The sequence below is a fragment of the Miniopterus natalensis genome, chromosome 5, assembly GCF_054644295.1.
Source record: "Miniopterus natalensis isolate mMinNat1 chromosome 5, mMinNat1.hap1, whole genome shotgun sequence".
NCBI classification, from domain to species: Eukaryota; Metazoa; Chordata; class Mammalia; order Chiroptera; family Miniopteridae; genus Miniopterus; species Miniopterus natalensis.
The window spans coordinates 70,684,719-70,703,066 of record NC_142085.1 but is presented as its reverse complement, the minus strand read 5'-3'; the positions used below and the strand labels follow the sequence as shown (position 1 = coordinate 70,703,066).

The following is an 18,348-nucleotide window of genomic DNA, read 5'->3' as shown; positions in this document are numbered from 1 at the left end:
TTCACCGAGGACAGCAGTAACTGGCCTTTATTGTGCGGCCACTGGGCTCTAGGCACTAAAGCAAGCTCTTTACATACATTAGGTTACTGAAGCCTCTCCACAATCCTATGAGGTAGATACTGGTATTGTCTCCATTAAAATGAAAGAAGATTAAAAAGCCCCTTTAAGATCATATGCCCCAAACACACAGAAACTGGAGGATAAACTGCAGAGCCTGAGAAAAGATGAGGGAGGCGCCCAGAGGAAAGACCCAGGAGGGGTGAGGCGGCCGGCAGAGGCGGCTGGACAGAAAGGGAGGAAGACTTACAAGGAATCTACTGTCAGGGACACAAGGAGAAGGTCAGAGCCGTAGGGAACGACTTAAGAAATGAAACATCGAGGGGGAAAAAGACATTCAAAGCAGAGTTTTAGGAAATCTTACGGATAGTGTAATGAAACAACACACTGCTCCTCTCAAAAAAGAAAAAGCCTTTAGTGTAAGTCTATTGAATTTGAATTTTGAGAGTTTCTTCCCTGGTGCAATGAATTGCTGAAATTGGCTCTTAGGAATAATGAAGAGGTCAATAAGGTCAGGTTCACAGGGAAAGGGCCTAACTAGGTGCTCAAAAATGTCAGGCTCAAGACAACAGAACTGCATCTTCTAATCTTAGCTGATACAAACCGTAATTTCTGGTTTAACTGATCATGCAAAAGTGGCTTAGGATGAGAACTTTGCTATATAGTACAGAGAGATGCAAATGAAAGGTGCTGGACCTGCCCTAGAAATCCTGGATTTAACCCCAGGTCTGCCACAGGTGTGACCTCATACAAGTCCCCTAGTTTCACTGAGTCTTGGTTTCTCCCATTACAAAACAGGAATAATAAAATGTTCATTGCCAAACTTACAAAGTTGTGTTCAAGATTACAGTAGATAAGCTACATAGTAAATGACCTACTTTGTAAACTTTATACCACTTGCCTAACATAAGGTATGAAACACTGCCAATATTATTAAAATCAATGGTTCTCTACCTTGGACAATTTTGCCTCCCAGGGGACATTTAGCAATGCCTGACCACATTTTGATTGTCACAATGGAAGGTTTGCTACTTGCATTTCGTGGGTACAGTATTTGCATTTTCTTGGTTTTAAAAACTTAGTTTTCATTCTAAACTCAAATGCTAATTATACATAAATTCAGGACAACCCTCAAATTTCATTCACTGGTATATTCTACATTTTAGGGCAATGTCCTACATGGTAAAATTGTGTTAGACCATTCATATCTTTGAATTATCCAGTAGCTTGTAAAGTCACTAATTAAAAACTGTAAAACTCTTTGAAGACTATTTCTCTGAAGTCACACAGTTCTTATAATGCAGGATTAACCTCAAACCTATGAAAATTCTAAAGTTAATCTAATCAAGCAATATATGTCTAATTATTCTTTGATGGGCCAGATTAATTTATATATTCCTTGATATCACCTTAAAAGTTTTTTAAATGCATTTTATTTCTAATTAGATATTCTTAAAAGATAAAAAGGAAAGATATTCAGAGTCTTGTCTGTATGCCATGAAAGAAAGTACCAATGCCATTAAAGGTCAAAGGAAACTAATTGTTACAGCTACTGTTAAAATTCATAAATTCATTAAAGCTTATCTTTCATCATAACCTACAACCATTGGCCATATTGCACAATACACATATTAAAAATCTAATATTATAGAGGCATATTTAAATATGACATTGAAAGAAACTTTTTTAAAAAGAAAGCTTTATTAAATTCTTAACTATTTCATTCACTGAGTAATTTCTTTGTGTTTAGAGAATAAATCAAACACCCATCTGCTAAACCTCACCACTAAGCCATATTCCACATGCCCGAAAATAATGCAATGAGAAATTTCATTTTTACATATTTTAAGCTTTCTAATTGTCAAAACATACATGAGTTCAAAGAAAATGCCTTAAAGTTAGTGTGCAAGAGGGAGTGTGTGCATGTCACATTCTACTACACAGTGGAAGGTCTTTGACCTCATCTTTTGACATTTTGCTACCTAACTTTTCTTCCAAGCTGAATACTCTCATTTTTCTTGCTTTTCTACAACTATGAAAAGAACTCAAAAATTTGATGATACAGTAATAACTGAAGTAAAACTAAAAATTATCCTCAAATAGGAGAATTTTCTATATCTACCAAGTGTTTAACATACATGATGATGTCAAATACTTTCACAATTACATTTCATCAAATACTTTCACAATTAACATTGTAATTACATTACAATGTTATAAATGCTGAATGAAAAAAATAAATAAATAAAATAAAAAATAAAATAATTTTTTAGAAAGAAACTGAATATACAAATCTACTTTCATATTTTCCTAAGGCCAGCAATTTCATATTACAGAATGATGAAATACAGAATTAAATGTAACAAATGCCTTTGAAAACCTCTAAAAAAATCATATTTTTCTATTAGTATAGAAAAAAAATCTCACAAAAAAATTAATACACTTCTAATTTCAATCCGCTTCTGATTGTTCCCTTGCATTTTTCAATGTTGATTTACCTTATATTATTCCTTCCCGTAAGAAAGAATATAAAATCTAGTCAGTTAAGAAACTGAAGATTTATTATAACTCCATTAAATTTTTTTCTTCTTTATTTTTATATTTGAACTAATGTATAACTGCAGCTAATGGAAAAACATACTTTCATATACTTGAAATTAGTATATTTTTATGAATCATTCTAATTCATTTTCCAATTCCATTTTTTAAAACTATGAAATCATGATTTTTCCATTAATAAAGAATCTGAAACGTCTAAGAACATGTTTAAAAATCAAAGATCCATGTAAGTCTGAAAACTTTTTTCTTTAAAACTAGATGCCAACAAGTAGAGGCCAAAAGTAGAGCAACTCATTGTGAGTGTGCTAGCTTCCCAAAGCTTGTTTGCAGGTCACTTAATTGAAATTTGGAATACAGTCTCCCATTGACACAATGTTATAAATGCTGCTTCTTTTCCCAGGCCTTCCCACAAAAGCTCATGAGTAGTTTAGAAAGAAAATTAACATTAGATACTTGAAAACAAACAAACAAAAAAGATGCTCATACAAAAGACAGAGAATGTACCTCCTACAGTCCCATTCTTACCTCTTAACCCCATATTTACATGTAAGCTTTCTGTTACCTACAAATAAGTCTCTTGAGAGGGAAACACACTAAATTATTTGGTTTCGAGGTCACTTGAAACCTGTATTCCCCACTGTCACAAGTTACCCTAGCCCCTTGAAGACAGAGGACTACTGTTGAACCTATATTATAAAACTGACGCTTGTAACATTATTTGTAAAGTCCTGGTTGTAACTTAGTATGCCAGAAACACACCTTTTGCCCCTGAAATGACATTATTTTGTGTTTACTCTTGGCTAAGCAGTGTTCTAGGTAATGGGAATGAGCTGAAAAACTCCGTAAGGAAGACTAACAAGTGTCCAAGTGCAAGGATGGCAAATGACAAAAGGAAAGACTTTCAAGTCTTTGGGGGGAAGGGGAAGATTGACCCAGTCAGGGTGATCACAGCTGAGAGGCTTGAGCTGAGATTTTGGCATTCACAAAACCCAGAGAGGAAAGAAAACTGGCCGCCAGAGAAGGCGTTCCCTGGGGCAGAGGGAGCCTGGCAAGTTCAAGAAAGGCCAGAGGGGGCTCCAGCAGAAGGAAGGAGGGCTGAAGAGGCGGGCAGACCATGCAGAATCTCACAGAATGTGGTAAAGACTTTGTCTTTATCCTAATGTCAGTGGGGAAACACTGACATGTATAGGCAGGGAGGTGGCATGTCCAGATTTGGGTTTAGAAAATCTTCATCATCACCTCCATTTACACCTGAAGAAACTGAAACTACGGAAAGTCGCTAACTTGATCTACGTCCACAGGAGAGTTTGTGACCGAGCTGGTATTCAAACAAGGCCCGTCAGACTCCAAAGCTTGTAGTCCTGCCACTTTCTATCCAGCATCCCAGAAGCTGAGAAGCAGAAACACAGGCTGCGCAGTGAAAACTAAGACTTGAAGACAGTTCTCCCATCCCACTTCCTCCAGTAGTCACCTTGGTGGCCCAGATCCTGAGCTGAGAGGTAGAAGGAAAGAATTTCTCTACCTGCTTTCCTCTCAGCTCCCTTCCCTACCTGCCTTTCCTCTCCACATCGCCCACCAATCTTGACTGGCAGAGGTGAGAAACCAGCACCAGGCTGGGGGCCTCGGGGGTGGGGGGCGTGAAGGGTGACGCACAGCTGCTGTCCAGACCACCATGGAAGTCAAGAGTAGAGGGGTGAAGAAAAGATAAAAAGAAGGGCCTAGAGAAAGTCATTTATAGAAGTTTTTTTAACAACTTTTATGCTGATTGACTCTGCAGTGGAACACTCTGTAAGCAACAAATCAGAATGAGGAAACTGGAGTCTCTTCTAATCATAAAGCACACGTCCTTGGGGAAGTCACTTCTATTTCAGTTTTCTGAGAGCCTGGCTCTGACGGCTCTGTTAAGCAGCACTACCTTTGACTTCCTACTTTCTTCTAATTCCCACATGGACACATGATCCTTTAGTTCAAAGAAAACCTTTCCAAATAACTCATAAGTATTTTAAAAGAATATATAATTGCTGGTTACACTAAATTAAACACTTTTAAGAATGATTTTATTGTTAACTCACCAGTATGCACCAGTAAACTCAGAATATGACTCTAAAATCTTCTATTGTTAGGAATACAATTTATCTCTATTTGTCTTCTCTCCCTGCTAAACCTTATCTCAAAGACTAGATATATTGCAGAATTTTTTTCTTTTGATAGTTATTTCGTTGATTTCGGTTTTGTTTATTTTTTTTTAATTCATCAGCATTCCCTAGAAACATTTTAGTTAAATAAGAGAAGCAATCTGAAAACGTGCCTAGTCAAACAATAATATATATAACCCACAATCAAACAGAAATTCAGTTCTGGCTCTTAAACTGGGCCAAATGGAAAAGCAGTCAGTCTTCCAAGTGAGGCGTTCTTTTGTACGGCATTTCAATTCCTACCTCACTGCTCTAGCAGTTTTAATTAGTTACGGTAGTTTTCTTTCTCAGCTACATATAAGGGTTACTTAGTGTAGGCTAATTGGCTGATCTGACCTCCTATTATTCATGCTACATTAATTTTTCAGATTTTTAATAGATTTCTACCAAGTCTGTCATGTAATATTAAGTTGATATGACAATGAGTAATTTTTAAAGAAATTATGTTGCAATCACCATCACCATTACCATACACAGGACTAAGCAGCGAGAAATCCTGGCTGACTTTCCCAGCAAGGGTTTGAAACCCTTGCTCTACCTGGTCACTGCTCTCAGCTTCCGAACATTTCCTCTGTTGTGGTGAACAAATGCTTAGAAAGGACCCTCACATGCCATCTGGCAATACTTTTTCAAGTGGCTTTTGCAAAATTGTTTAAATATGGATTGTTTGAATAATATTTTTCAAAATTATTTTTAAAATATATAAATAGAATTATTCCCTGTGTGGCCCAGATAAAATGTCACCAAAGACTCTTACAAGCTGAGAACAAATGGGCTTACAAGTAAGTATTTAGTGCACTTTAAATATAATTCAGAACTTTACAGTAAAAATCGTTTTTAAAAATATAGCACCTCTTTGTTGGTGATCGGAATGGATAGGAAATAGTTCGGTTGATAGTCTTTGTTCTTTTTTTTCTTCTTCCTTATTTGATCTTCACGTTCATTTTCTTCACTCTTCTCCAAATTTATTTGAGGTACATCAGTGACTAGAAGATAAAAGTCAAACAATAATATATCTAATGTATTAAAACAAAGATAATACAGTCAGAAAAAAAGGAAACAGGCACTATATAAGTAGCAGCATTCAAATCTAAAGCAGGAGTTGGCAAACTCTTCTGCAGAGGACCTCATAGTAAATACTTTAGGCTTTGTATACATATGGTCTCAGTCAAAACTACCCAAGCCTGTTGCAGGCAATACACAGATGAGTAGGTATAGCTGTGTTCCAGTAAAACTTTTACAGAGCAGATAGCCACTGGGCCACAGCGTACCAACCTCTGAACTAAGGCATGACAAACAGCCATTCTCACTCCATGCCACAATTTTTACAACACTAGGAAACATTATTTTTTCATCCATCCTGTGTATGTATACTTGTGACTCCTACAATATAACCAGCAGTGCCACTCAAAGTTTGGTTTGTGGCCAATGTCACACTATTTGTAAAAATTAAGAGACTGTTTTAGAAACTTGCATAGCATTTAGGCAATATAGTTTTGTCTATTGAATTTTGGTTTCTATTCTGTTGGTCATTTTAAAAACATTTTTCTAACAATTCATTTTTTTTATTGCCTTTTACAAAAGTATCAGTTGGCAACAAATAGGATATTTTTTAAAAGCAAAACTGGTCCTTGACCATAGATAATTTGAGAAGCATTTAGCACACTTCCTTTTGAAGTTGTCTTCGAAAAACTCATTCACAACACCCAACAATTCTAACTATGAAGCCATGCCCCAGAAATAATCACCAAACCAGTGTGAAATTGTCTCCTTTTTTACAGAGTCCACCCGGGCTTCCACATGCATGCAAAACTACCGTTAATTGAGTTTTCAGGCTGTGTCTTTCTGAACAGTAGTTTACTGTTCAAAATGGAGTGCCTCATAGAGACTTTGTAAAAATACTAATATAATTATACTTTCTAAGGGATGATTTTAGAAAGGGGTGGGAGGGAGGAACCACCTTACTTTACATTTAATCCCATATGTTGATTTCGTCTTTGGATCGATTCTAATCGACCACAATGACCACCTGCACCCAATGCTTTGCCACCTGGGCTGTGGCAGAAGTCTGAGCTGTACCAATAGCATAATGCCTACGCAACCCTGGCCTTACCAAGCCTCTTGTTTCACATATGAGGAAGCAGAAGAGCAGAAAACCTTTTAAAAACTGCTCAATATCACACAGTTGAGTCTGGTATCCAAATCTCAACTCTCCTAGAATACTTTCTACTGGATCAGAGTACTTCTCCATTGCAGTTCTGCCTAACTAGTTACTATTATACACAAAACCAAAAATAAATAATTGTCCTTATTTTGTTTTCTTTGAAATAATAGTAAACAATTTTAAATGAGTGTCGCAAATAGTATTTTAATGCTAACTTCTAAGAAAAATAGTAGAGTATGTTTAAAATTTTTAAACTAAGGGTTTGTAGAAATAGACATGCTATCTTCCTAGAACTAATATATATTTGTGAGACCTAGAAGACAGGGGTACATAAGAACAAGGTGACCTGGGTAATAAGCCTGACTGTATCATTGTGAATTAAGGAAAATTGTCTGGCATGTTTGCATATCCATTTCACCACTATATTTCTCAGCAATATGCCTAGTGATTAATATGGTTAAAATTATGTATCTTCACAAACAGAGACTATGTATTGACAATATAAATTATTATTAGCTTCTTTTACACGTGAGCTTGTCACAACTTTAAAATTCAGTTGCTAAGAAATAGTTTGCAACACTCTCATCTGTATTATGAGCATGATCTAAATTGCCTCATATGATGCCACTGGGTTTTATTTCCCAGACAAGTTTTTTAATATGGAAAATCAAATCAATATGTTGATGAGCTATGTATAATTTTAGGCCTCTAAGAAAAGGTCCCATATCTGATTGGAGTAACCCAAACTAAACATACTAATTTTAAACAGAAGCCACAATATATGCTAATGAAAGACCACATATATTATTAATGCACTTCTAAATACATTTCTAGCCCAACTCCATCTGCTCTTAGTAAACTGGTATTCTGAAAATGGAAACCAATCTTAATATAGTCTGGAACCTGAGTGTCTGGGTGGGAATCCTGGCTCCCCCACTTACTAGTGTGATCTTAGATAAATCACATGAAGTCTCTTTACCTCAGTTTCCTACCCTATAGTCTGAGGATAATAATACTGGGGTCATTTTGAGGAGTAAGTTAATACAGAAAGCCCTTAGACTACTTCCTGGTACAAAATAAGCATTATTATTAGTTATGATAATATTAGATATTGCCCAGAACAAAACATAGTTAGGGAGATAAATCTGTATCTGCTAAGAACCTTTAAGACCCCAAATGGAGACTGAGATGATTTATAAACTACCCATTGTTTTTCATCATCCACACCATGTGGAAAACAAAAGGCGGTCTTGAACAGTATTTTAAAAATTAAATATAATATTTTAAAAATTTCAAAGGCAAAATACCCATTTTTAAAGTAAAATTACAAACCAATTCTGAGTAAGTTCCCAGCATCCTTCCCCTTAGATCTCATTGTCCAGATCGGGACACAAGGCTAATGCGAAGCAGCACAGGAAGCTGGGGCAGCGAGCACATGGCATTACCAACCTATGCCTATGTGGAGAGCGCAATCTACAGAAGGAAAAAGGGAAGGGCTGCTGGCAAGGCAGCGAGCAGCAGTAGACAGCGAAAAGGGCACTCACCCCAAAACTAGTCTTCCAACAAGCATCTTTCCATCAAGTCACTTAATTCCTTTATCTGAGAGCTTAAAAGTCTGGCTGATCCTTGGAGATATAGCTGATTCTAGGTCAGGGGCACAAAATGTACTAGAGGGGCTTGGAAATCAAAGACTCCTGGGATCCTGTCAGAAGGTCTCTAGAGCCATTTTGAAAGCCCCCCATATCAGCCAAAGATGAAACAATCTGAGCATCAAACAGAATAATAACTTCAATGATGTGAAGTATATCAAATAGGTTTAAATCCATCAGTTCAAGATAATAAACAAAAGAAAAATTAAAACCAAAAACTCACAAGTCACCTTTGGAGGAGTCTAAAGAACTGTTATTCTAAAAATCTGATGATAAAAGGGGAAAATAAATCACATTTATCCTGTCTTTCCTTATGACCAAATAGTCATAGGAAAAATCAGTTAACTAAGGTAAAGTCCTTCTTTATAGAAATTTTCAGCTAATATATACAAAAGGAGTAGAGTTAAAATATTACCATTTTGAAATAGAGTAATGGATCAACCCAAAGTTCATCAGTGAATAATCCATTAGGTAGAAAGCTGATGGGAATTTTCATAACGGAAACATCAGACGACAAGATGGAGATCAATCCTGACATCACAAAAAGGCAAGACAACCAAACATTATGTGCGTCCTGATGTCACACAATAGGAAATTCAAAACACTTTTGCAGCATTGTTGTCAATATCCCAAAACTTAATCAAGCCTCCTAACATTGCTACCAGTTTACTGGAGATATCACGGACAGAGGAATATGTTAAATGAGCAGAATAGGGTACTTCTACACAACCTGAGTTCTTCAACAATAAAATACACACAGTCACATACATAAACACACACACACAAACATCTATAGATGAAAAGAGATAAAAGGGATGTATCAACCAAATATAATGCATAGACTTTGGTTCCTAATTCAAACCAGTTTTTAAAAAATTATGACACAGAGAAATGTGAATACTGACAGGATATTTGATGACAGTAGGAATTACCGTTATTTATTAGTGTGATAAAGAAATTTGGGTGTTTTTCTTTAAAAGATTCTCTATCTTTTAAAGATGCACACTACAGCTTTTACAAATAAAAATGATATATCTGCAATTTACTTCAAAATAACCCATGAAAACGAAGTAATGAATATATGAGGCTCATTATAATATTCTACTTTGGAATATGCCTTAAAGTTTCTATAGCAAAACTTAAACACACACATACACCAGAGGCAGGAGAGTGATATAATCCCTATCTAGGGTTAGTTCTAGTGTTCTGTGATCTGTGATAAAGGTACTAACTGTTAACGACAGTACCAATTAGGACATTTGGTGGTGAAATCAAATAAAGAATGGTGTCCAAACTAAAATTAACACGGTAGAAAGAGAATCTTAAACCTATAGCCTAGTTTTTCTTTTTTCAAATTGCAAGTATCAACCTACTTGTGGGTTATGAAATCATCTTAGAAAAAAATAAGAAAAAAGCACTTATTAAAAGCTGAAATGGAATGAAAAGGAATGGAATGGATTAGTGTAGACAGTACATTGCTTAAGGTAAGTTTCAGTATTGCTTCATGAAATTTGAGTTTTTTCCATACACATGTGTATTGGGTAAAAATGTAAAATATATTTATTTCTTACTGTGAACATAAGACACAGAAACATTTTTGCTATATTTCACTCAATATGAACAATACTAAGAAGGATATTTAAAGGGCCACTGAAGCTTTCAGCATTTTAAGTAATACCTTATCTGTTTAAAACTAAACTGTCCTCCTGTCTGTAACAACTATCTTGCCATTTCAAACATTCCATAAGACCATTTTACAGACATCAGAGAAGAAAAATCATAATTTCTGAAGGTAATACTCATAGCTGTAATGAATCACAACTCTAACAATTCTGGCATCATGAGAATGACATAGCATAAAAACTCCAATTCAGAATACAACCTCCTGGAAAAAATAAGTACACTATTTCTCTAAATTCTCTTAGCTTTCTATAATCTTACCAATTAAGTATTTAACTTTCATTTGAACTAGATTAGCTAAAATTTTCTTTTGGTAGGCATCACAGCCAGGGCAAAATTTAAAATTATCTGATGACATCTGGGTAAAAAAAGAAATGAATCCTATGAGTATTTATTGCTATAGTGGTTTTATTTAACCTTGTAATATATCCGTGCTTATTTTTAATTCAGTGAGTCCTGCTGATTTATGGTCAACTTGTTACCTACCAAACCCATTATCTCTTTTTTCCTTTTTGTACATCTTTGTCTTTTTTTTGTAAAGTTTATTTGTATGGCCAGAGTATTAAATCCCTTTTTTCCTTACTGAACTTCATTTTATTTCTAACTGTGAAATCATAAGCTAAGTTCCAAAATACAACTTGCTACTACTCTTTTTATTTAGTTCATATGAAAATATAATGAACAAAATACTCATATAACACTAAAGATCAGTGACCACAGAAGCTAAATGTAGAAACCTTTGGCCATGTGCCCTCCCCTTTCCGTGGATTATTTAGAATAACCTTCTCATTTAACAAAAGTATTATTATGAGTTACAGTATAGCTTTATAAACCCATGTCATAAATTTAATTTATTACACTTGTTAATTTTCATAATGATTTCAGTAGCTATTTAATGTGCTCCAATGAATCGGGCCTTGTTGACAAAGGCTGTAACTCCCTAATCCATGCATTTGTTTTTGGTTTTTACCTAAAGCACTACATGTCATTTTACATAAATTATGGAAATCTCCCTAAAGTTTTATTTATTTCCTCAAAAAACTCCAAGGGAATAAATTATGGAAGAAATTAATTTAATTAGGTAGTCCATCTGTTATTGTTGGTTGATTGTTTTCACACCTGCTCTTAGCCAGAAAGGCTGAGAATGAACTAGATTTTGTTTTGACTTCTTTTTTGCCTTGTTATTATTTAAGCAGCCAAAGTCTTTGAAGTAACCATTCTTAAAACTCCTTAACTGTATGACTTAATATATTACATTCTGTATTTGATAGAATTATTCTCCCTTCCTAACTGAAAATCTTTGGCAGATCACACAAAAAATAATTTTATCCCCATCAATGAGTCTCTGTAAGGATTAAGTTGGAAACAGAAAGCATTTAGCATTGTGCTGGAAGCACTCGATAATATTCTCATAAAGTATTGCTCAAGGGGCGAAATTTTTAAAATATTTAATTTAGCAAATACATTTAGGCAAAACATTTTGGTGAGAGTGAATTAATAGAAATTTACAAAAGCTAGTTCTGTACCCTACACTATTCTAAGAACTTCCCATATATTAATGAGTTGAATCCTCCCAACGATGGAATGAGGTAACATTAGGCCAATTTTATAGATAATGAAATTGCACCTAGACACTTGCTCAAAGTACACAATAAGAAAGTGCAGAAGCAAATTGGAACCTTGACAGTCTGACTCCACTGCCCTCACTTTTAACCACAGCAATTTAACACTGCTGGTAACACCTTAAGGACAACATCAAAGAGGAATGAGTTTATGCAGCGCTCCGTTGACTAAGTCAATGAAGCTTACGTCTTTAAAAGTAAGTTTTTAACCACAATCAAAATGTTTAATTGTATTGTTTCATTAAAAAAATCAAGAACATTCATAAAATTTGAAGATTAGAGAAAGGAACAAAAGATTTGCTCATAAACCTACTATCTTAACACAACCACTATGAATTTTGGAGACAGGTCACACAAAGTGTTCACACAATTATAAAGAACACATACATTTTCCTCCTATTTTTTCACTTTGCATTTTATATAGCAAATGTTCCCTGTAACACACTTTTTAGAAATATTATTTTCATAATATATAATTGTATAATGTTATTTAAGGCACAAGCATAGTTTACTCAACCATTGCATAATCTTGGACATTTGTTTTTTCCCCAACACTTTTACTATTTAAAAGACACTGTGACACATATATTTATGAGTAAAACTTTTTCCCCAAGTAAAACTATGTTCTTATATTTGGAATCTCATGAGTGGCTCTATCCCATGTATGAACAATGACAGAGATCTCAACAAACTCCATTCTAAAACAAGTGCAATGTCAGAAGCAATGTAGATATGACATTAAAATCATTGCATATTATTTTTTAAAGATATTGCCAATCTGGTAGGTTATAATCATATTTTAAAGCACACCCTTTGATACTTTTAAAGTTGAATAACTCTCCATATATTTGTCTACTAACTGAATTTTATCTTCAACCTTTGCCCAGCATCAATAACAGTACCCGGTACGTAGCAGGCATTTGATAATCATGTGTTGAATGAATTAATGTATCTATTAGGCTTTTCTAATTTTTATTTGTTTTACTATGTTTTTTTTAAAAAACACAAACAAACAAAAAGCGGGGGGAGGGGAGTATCAACCCTTTGTATTATCTGGGCCAAATATTTGCCTTAAGCCTTTCATAATAAAATTTGGACTATGCTTCCCCAATCAATTATTGAGAGGAAACAGAACGTAATTTACCTTTTTAAAAAATTGATTCAGGATAATCACTATTAACAAGGAGAGAGATTCAATCTTTATTTGATATAGCATTTTTCTAAAAAAAGTTTTTTCAAGTAAAGGTAAGTTTCAATTGATATATTACAAAATTTAAGAGTTGAAGTATTTTTTAAAATACAACTTAACAGTATTAGATAATAAGTAATAAAATGATAGTTTCCCACATCTCTGAAATCTCCAGTAACTACAAGGTTAGAATTCTGTGTAAGGTAAAATAAGGATTGTAATAATTCCAATATCAGGAGAACTGAATTCCACAATGAGGAAAAACATGTTGCTAAAAACAAAAACAAAAAAAATCACTTAAAAACATTTTATTTTGAATCTTGATTAAATGTGGCTTGATAGTTAAAGGCTGCTGTGATTCTCTTAAGAGAATGAAGTTCAATAAACTAAAGCCCTCCACAAATTTATGCTTTATGGGAAGCATACTAAGCTAGTCCTGTCAGCAGTAAAATGACTCTCCCTTTCACACCCCCATTAAACTTTCAGAGGCAGGACTTACAGCAACCCCGTTTTCTGGGTGCTCTACTGGTGTCTAACCTATTGACCAATGACACTTCCCTCAGTAAAGCGAACAGACCCATCCAGGCCCAGGCCAACAACTCACTAACACTGCATTTTCTCCCAGAACATGTGCAACCTGTAAAGCCAGAGGTATGGTGCAGGTTTTATGGCTTCTTACATATTTCTAAACGATTTTCTTTGTATATACATCTTAATATTTTTTTTCTAATATCTATTTACATCCTAATAAATATATCTAATATATTTTACATTTAATTCTAACACAATATTCTAATACATTTTATATTCTAACATATACTTCTAGTAAAATAGTCTCTTCTCCAAAACAAAAGCAAAAAATGTAAAGATTAATTCCTGCCAACTAGACTGCATGGTACCTAATGACACTGCACCTAATAACACAGTTGACAACCCAGACACTCAGACCAAACATTTGGGGAGGAGTTTTCTTACTGGCAGGGATTCCCCTTCCCACGGTGTTCTTCTTGTTAGCACTACTTTCCCCATCGCTCTGCCAGGGTTTCAATCAGCAAGAATTTCTTGGCAGTTAACTCACAATTTCCACCCACCAGAGGAAACTGAAAGACCCAAGGCAACAACCAGCTATTTGAGAATGTTAAGGTTGTTGTCTGCCATGGAGCCATTCAACTGATTAAATTTCCATGTTACTAAATGTAAGAGAAAGCCCCAAATCCATCCAAGCTACCAGCTAATTGTCCTGTGTTCTAGACACACACACTGTATCTATCTTAAGGTTTATGGGTTGACAACAAAAATCCCATTTTTTTGATATTTCTATAAAAATCTCTCTTCAGAAAAACTAGTTGGTAGTTTCTGGTTTGCAAACAATTTTACTATTTGTTCCTTAGTGTTTTAATAAACGCTGTTATAAAAATGAGACAACAAGTTGTCCCCAAATAATTAAGGGATGTGTTTCAAAGGTTTACTAAATAGTATTTGTATATTATTTTACATTTTTAATTGCCTTCTTCCACACATTACCTCTTTTGGTCTGTACAGCAACCCCATATGAGGTAAAAAAGAAGAAATTATCCACATTTCACAGTTGAAGCAGCCTAGCTCACACAATTTAAGTGTGCAAGGTCACACAAGTAAAAAATGAAATAACCAAAACATAAAACACAAGTTTTCTGTTTCTCTCATTATACCACACTGACTGTGTGTAAGTTGGAGCTTGGAATTTGAAATCAATCTTCCCACAAAGGTAATATTATACACGGTGGTTTGGAGTCTAGACTAACCCACAGACTTAACTCGTAAAATCTGAGCTATCAAAAAGTGGTATAATACTCTATGCCAAAAATTGGACTTCTGTGGGGTGACCTGAGCAAGCCCCTAACTTACATGGATAAGATCATTTTTTCGGTAAGAAGTGCACCATATACGAGAGGAAAGATCCCTATTCGGATGAAGGGATGGCTGTCCCTTCCTTCTTTCTGGTCCCAGTGGCCCGTTTCTCCTCACCAGTAGAGAGATAAGAATACAGTAGCTACAGAAATACTACTTGCTTTCTGGGATTCTGCCGGTACCACTCTCAATCTCTAGTAGAAGCAGTTTGTTTCATATATCTTAGGTATGTACTGATAGCTGGAACAGTGAACAAGTTTCACCTCTTATTCCAGTCTAACTTATGAGCCCCTGGATGGGAGTGATTCAGGGACTTCAACAGGGATGAGGGGAGAAGAGTGGATGGCAGATGCCCACCACGGGCAAGACACAAAGGTATGACTATTCAGGAGCTTTCTTCTTTATTTTGTACCCAAATTAGAGAGAGTAATGAAATCAGGAAAAAGTGACTGTATCTTTTGGATACAATCCTAATTGTATCTAATTCTTCAAATGAACATTTCTCTGACAGCCATGAAAACCACAAAGGCTGTTCCCTACAACCAGCTGTAAAGGAAAAGATGGGAAACCCATGCCCTGACTGAGCAAACACCTCTTCTGCCTTCCTTTTCCTCCTGGGTTATGGAACAGGAAAAACTAAGAAGATACCAGAGATTTCATACATTCTAAGCATCCCCCCTCTCCTCACATCCCCCAAAATATTAACCAGGTTTCCTGTATCGGAAGACAGTGTGATAGTAGAACTATGTGGTTTCTGTGACAAGCTGAGCATGAGAATAGCATGGGATGTTTAAAAAGTAAAACAAAAAGGTTCCACCTGACACGGAAGTGGAAAAGTGGAATCTGTAGTTCTGAATCACCACAGGCAATCCTGGTGATCAGTGAAGTTCATGAGAGCACAGAGGCAAGAATCCTAGAGTTCATATTATGGGCCAGGCCTCCTCTCCTGGGAAGCCGTCTAAGACCACCTTTTCAAACCCTGCATCCAGGTTATACGCCTCCCCACACACACCCTCTCCCCATGGATTCCCCGGCCATCCTGTACGGCATGCATCTTATGGAATTAGAGCAGTTAATGTATTGGCTCCCCACTGAAGCTATGAGCTTCTTGATGGTCACGCATTTCAATATTATGTGTTTCAATATTCCCAACATCTAGCGCCACTACTCGGCATTTGTCAGACATCCAATGAATGTTCATCAAAGAAATGACCAGTGAATCAGAAATCACAGAGTCCATAACTAGTTCCTTTCAATTGTGTGACTTATAATTTACTTAATGTCTCTGAGTCTTGTTTTCTCTTCTCAAAAATGAATAGACTGAACTAGATAATTTCTTATGGAGCCTCCAGTTACAGGCCCCCAGTCAAGCTAGAACTATATCAAGTCACAGCAAGGTTCTAGGTAAGGCTGCCAGCAATGGGTAGCCCAGAGCATGCAGTCAGTGGATATTTGTGGACTGCACCGGTGCTTTTCCTTATTTTCTCTTCACAAGTAACCTGGATAACAAGCAAAGCTGTCACATTTTCAGTGGGGGTAGCCCCAAATATTATGTACAGTACTGTTTTTACAATGCTGGGAAATTCCGATTCAGACAGTTGTGTAGTTCCAGCAGTATTTTAATCACGTAAGCACTGGCTCTCTGAAGTCTGTGGACAGAGCTCTCAGGACCTAATCAATCTAATACATGAATAATGAATTGGAAGTTGAACTATTCTCAACACTAGCCTGTTAAACTCCTTGAGAGCAGGGCTATGTCTGTCTTGTTCCCTGGTGACCCTCCCAATCCCTTGCAAAGTGCCTGGCTCTTATCAAAGGGCCAGGAAATATTGGTTAGATGAATATGCACTGCTGAAATTAGCACTGGCTCCAGAACAACTGAAGCAGGAGGTTGTAAACCATGAAAGGTCCTGTCTCATTATTTCCTAAAGTTCCTTAGAAACTACAGAATGATCTGGCTCAAAATTCTATGAGATGTGTCTTAATATTATCTGTGATAGTTTTGACTACAGAATATCAACAGATAACCATTAATTAACAACCCAAACTCAAGAACATGACAAGTACTTCAGATGAATTTATTAAGAAAAAATATATATATCACAAAATTTCATTGCTTCTAAATATATATTTATTTTAAAAATACTTACGTTCACAATCATCTTTAATATCTATAGCAGCAAGTGACAAATCTACCAGAGAATCCATAGTACTGGCTTCACATTCTTCTGACATTTTCTTTTTTCTCGACGTATTTTCACACTCACTGGAATGTACATCTTTAATATATCACAAAAAAAGAAAAATTAATTCTTTAACTTAATTAACTTATATCCTAAGCTAAAACAACTCAACTAACTGAATTCAATGTAAATTAACATGTTAAGAAGTTATACCATGTGTATCCAAATATATTGTAAAGCTACTTGTATTAATATTATGTATACCACAGTCTACATTTTTATAAATGCATTTTCATGCTAAACAGCTTTAATAATTTTCTGAAGCACTGTACTCAAATGAGGGTTAGATGAAGACTCAGTTAATCAATAATCCTCAAGATCATTTATAGTTATATTTTCTTAATTTTAAATCTTATTTTTTTTCACATACCTTTTGAAAACAAACCAATAAGGTTTTGTTGGTCTTTTTTCATGTTTATTTTTTAACAATATCACTATGCTTTCTCATCTGTATAAGTTCTGACTTTCGTTTTTTCTTCAATAAAGACTTTTAAATCTTCCCCCTCCATTATTATATTAACATTAGAAATTCAGTCAAAAATACATGGCTCCGATCCAAGACTGCAGCAGACTGATTGGAAGCTACACTGACACTCTCCAGGGACCAATCTAGATTTACAACTAAAACACAGAAAAACCATCCTGAAAACCAACTGAAGATGAGCTGGAGAGCACCCTCATAACCAAGGACGAAAAGTGGAGACCGTACAGAGACTGGTAAGAAGTACAGATGTGAGAGGGCTGGTTGAGCTCCCACAGGCAGCAGCTGAAGGGCCGGAGAGATAGCTCAGCTGTGGGGGTTCCCACTGAGGACTCTGGGGCCTAAACCCAAGGCTGGGCTCCCCAGCCCAGAGCACAGAACTGAGAAAGGTGCCCACACAACATCTGGCTGTGAAAAGCAGCCAGGTTTGTCTGCCAGAGAGAGGCGGCTGGAACTGCAGGCACCCTCTTAAAGAGCCAACGCACAGAGTTTTGTGTACAGCCACTCACCTTGGGCTCCAGCGGAGGGGGAGTGGAGTGGACTGGAGCTGTGTGGGGAGAGTCTGGAGATATGGGCTCTGGAGATATCAGAGGGTGCCCCTCTGTATTCCTGTGCTGAG

General features: G+C 35.9%; 1 protein-coding gene across 4 annotated transcripts in view; it reads right to left on the bottom strand.

Moving 5' to 3' along the window:
* Positions 1–18,348, bottom strand: part of AKAP7 (A-kinase anchoring protein 7) — a 97,040-nt gene that overhangs the window by 68,137 nt on the left and 10,555 nt on the right. For all 4 annotated transcript variants that reach the window (XM_087817624.1, XM_087817622.1, XM_087817623.1 and 1 more), the window contains exons 2-3: positions 17,156–17,284; positions 5,664–5,797 (exon numbers count right to left, since the gene is read on the bottom strand). In XM_087817624.1, the coding sequence (XP_087673750.1) occupies positions 5,664–5,797; positions 17,156–17,240 (219 nt within the window). In that variant the 5' untranslated portion in view covers positions 17,241–17,284. The remainder of the gene's footprint in view (positions 1–5,663; positions 5,798–17,155; positions 17,285–18,348) is intronic.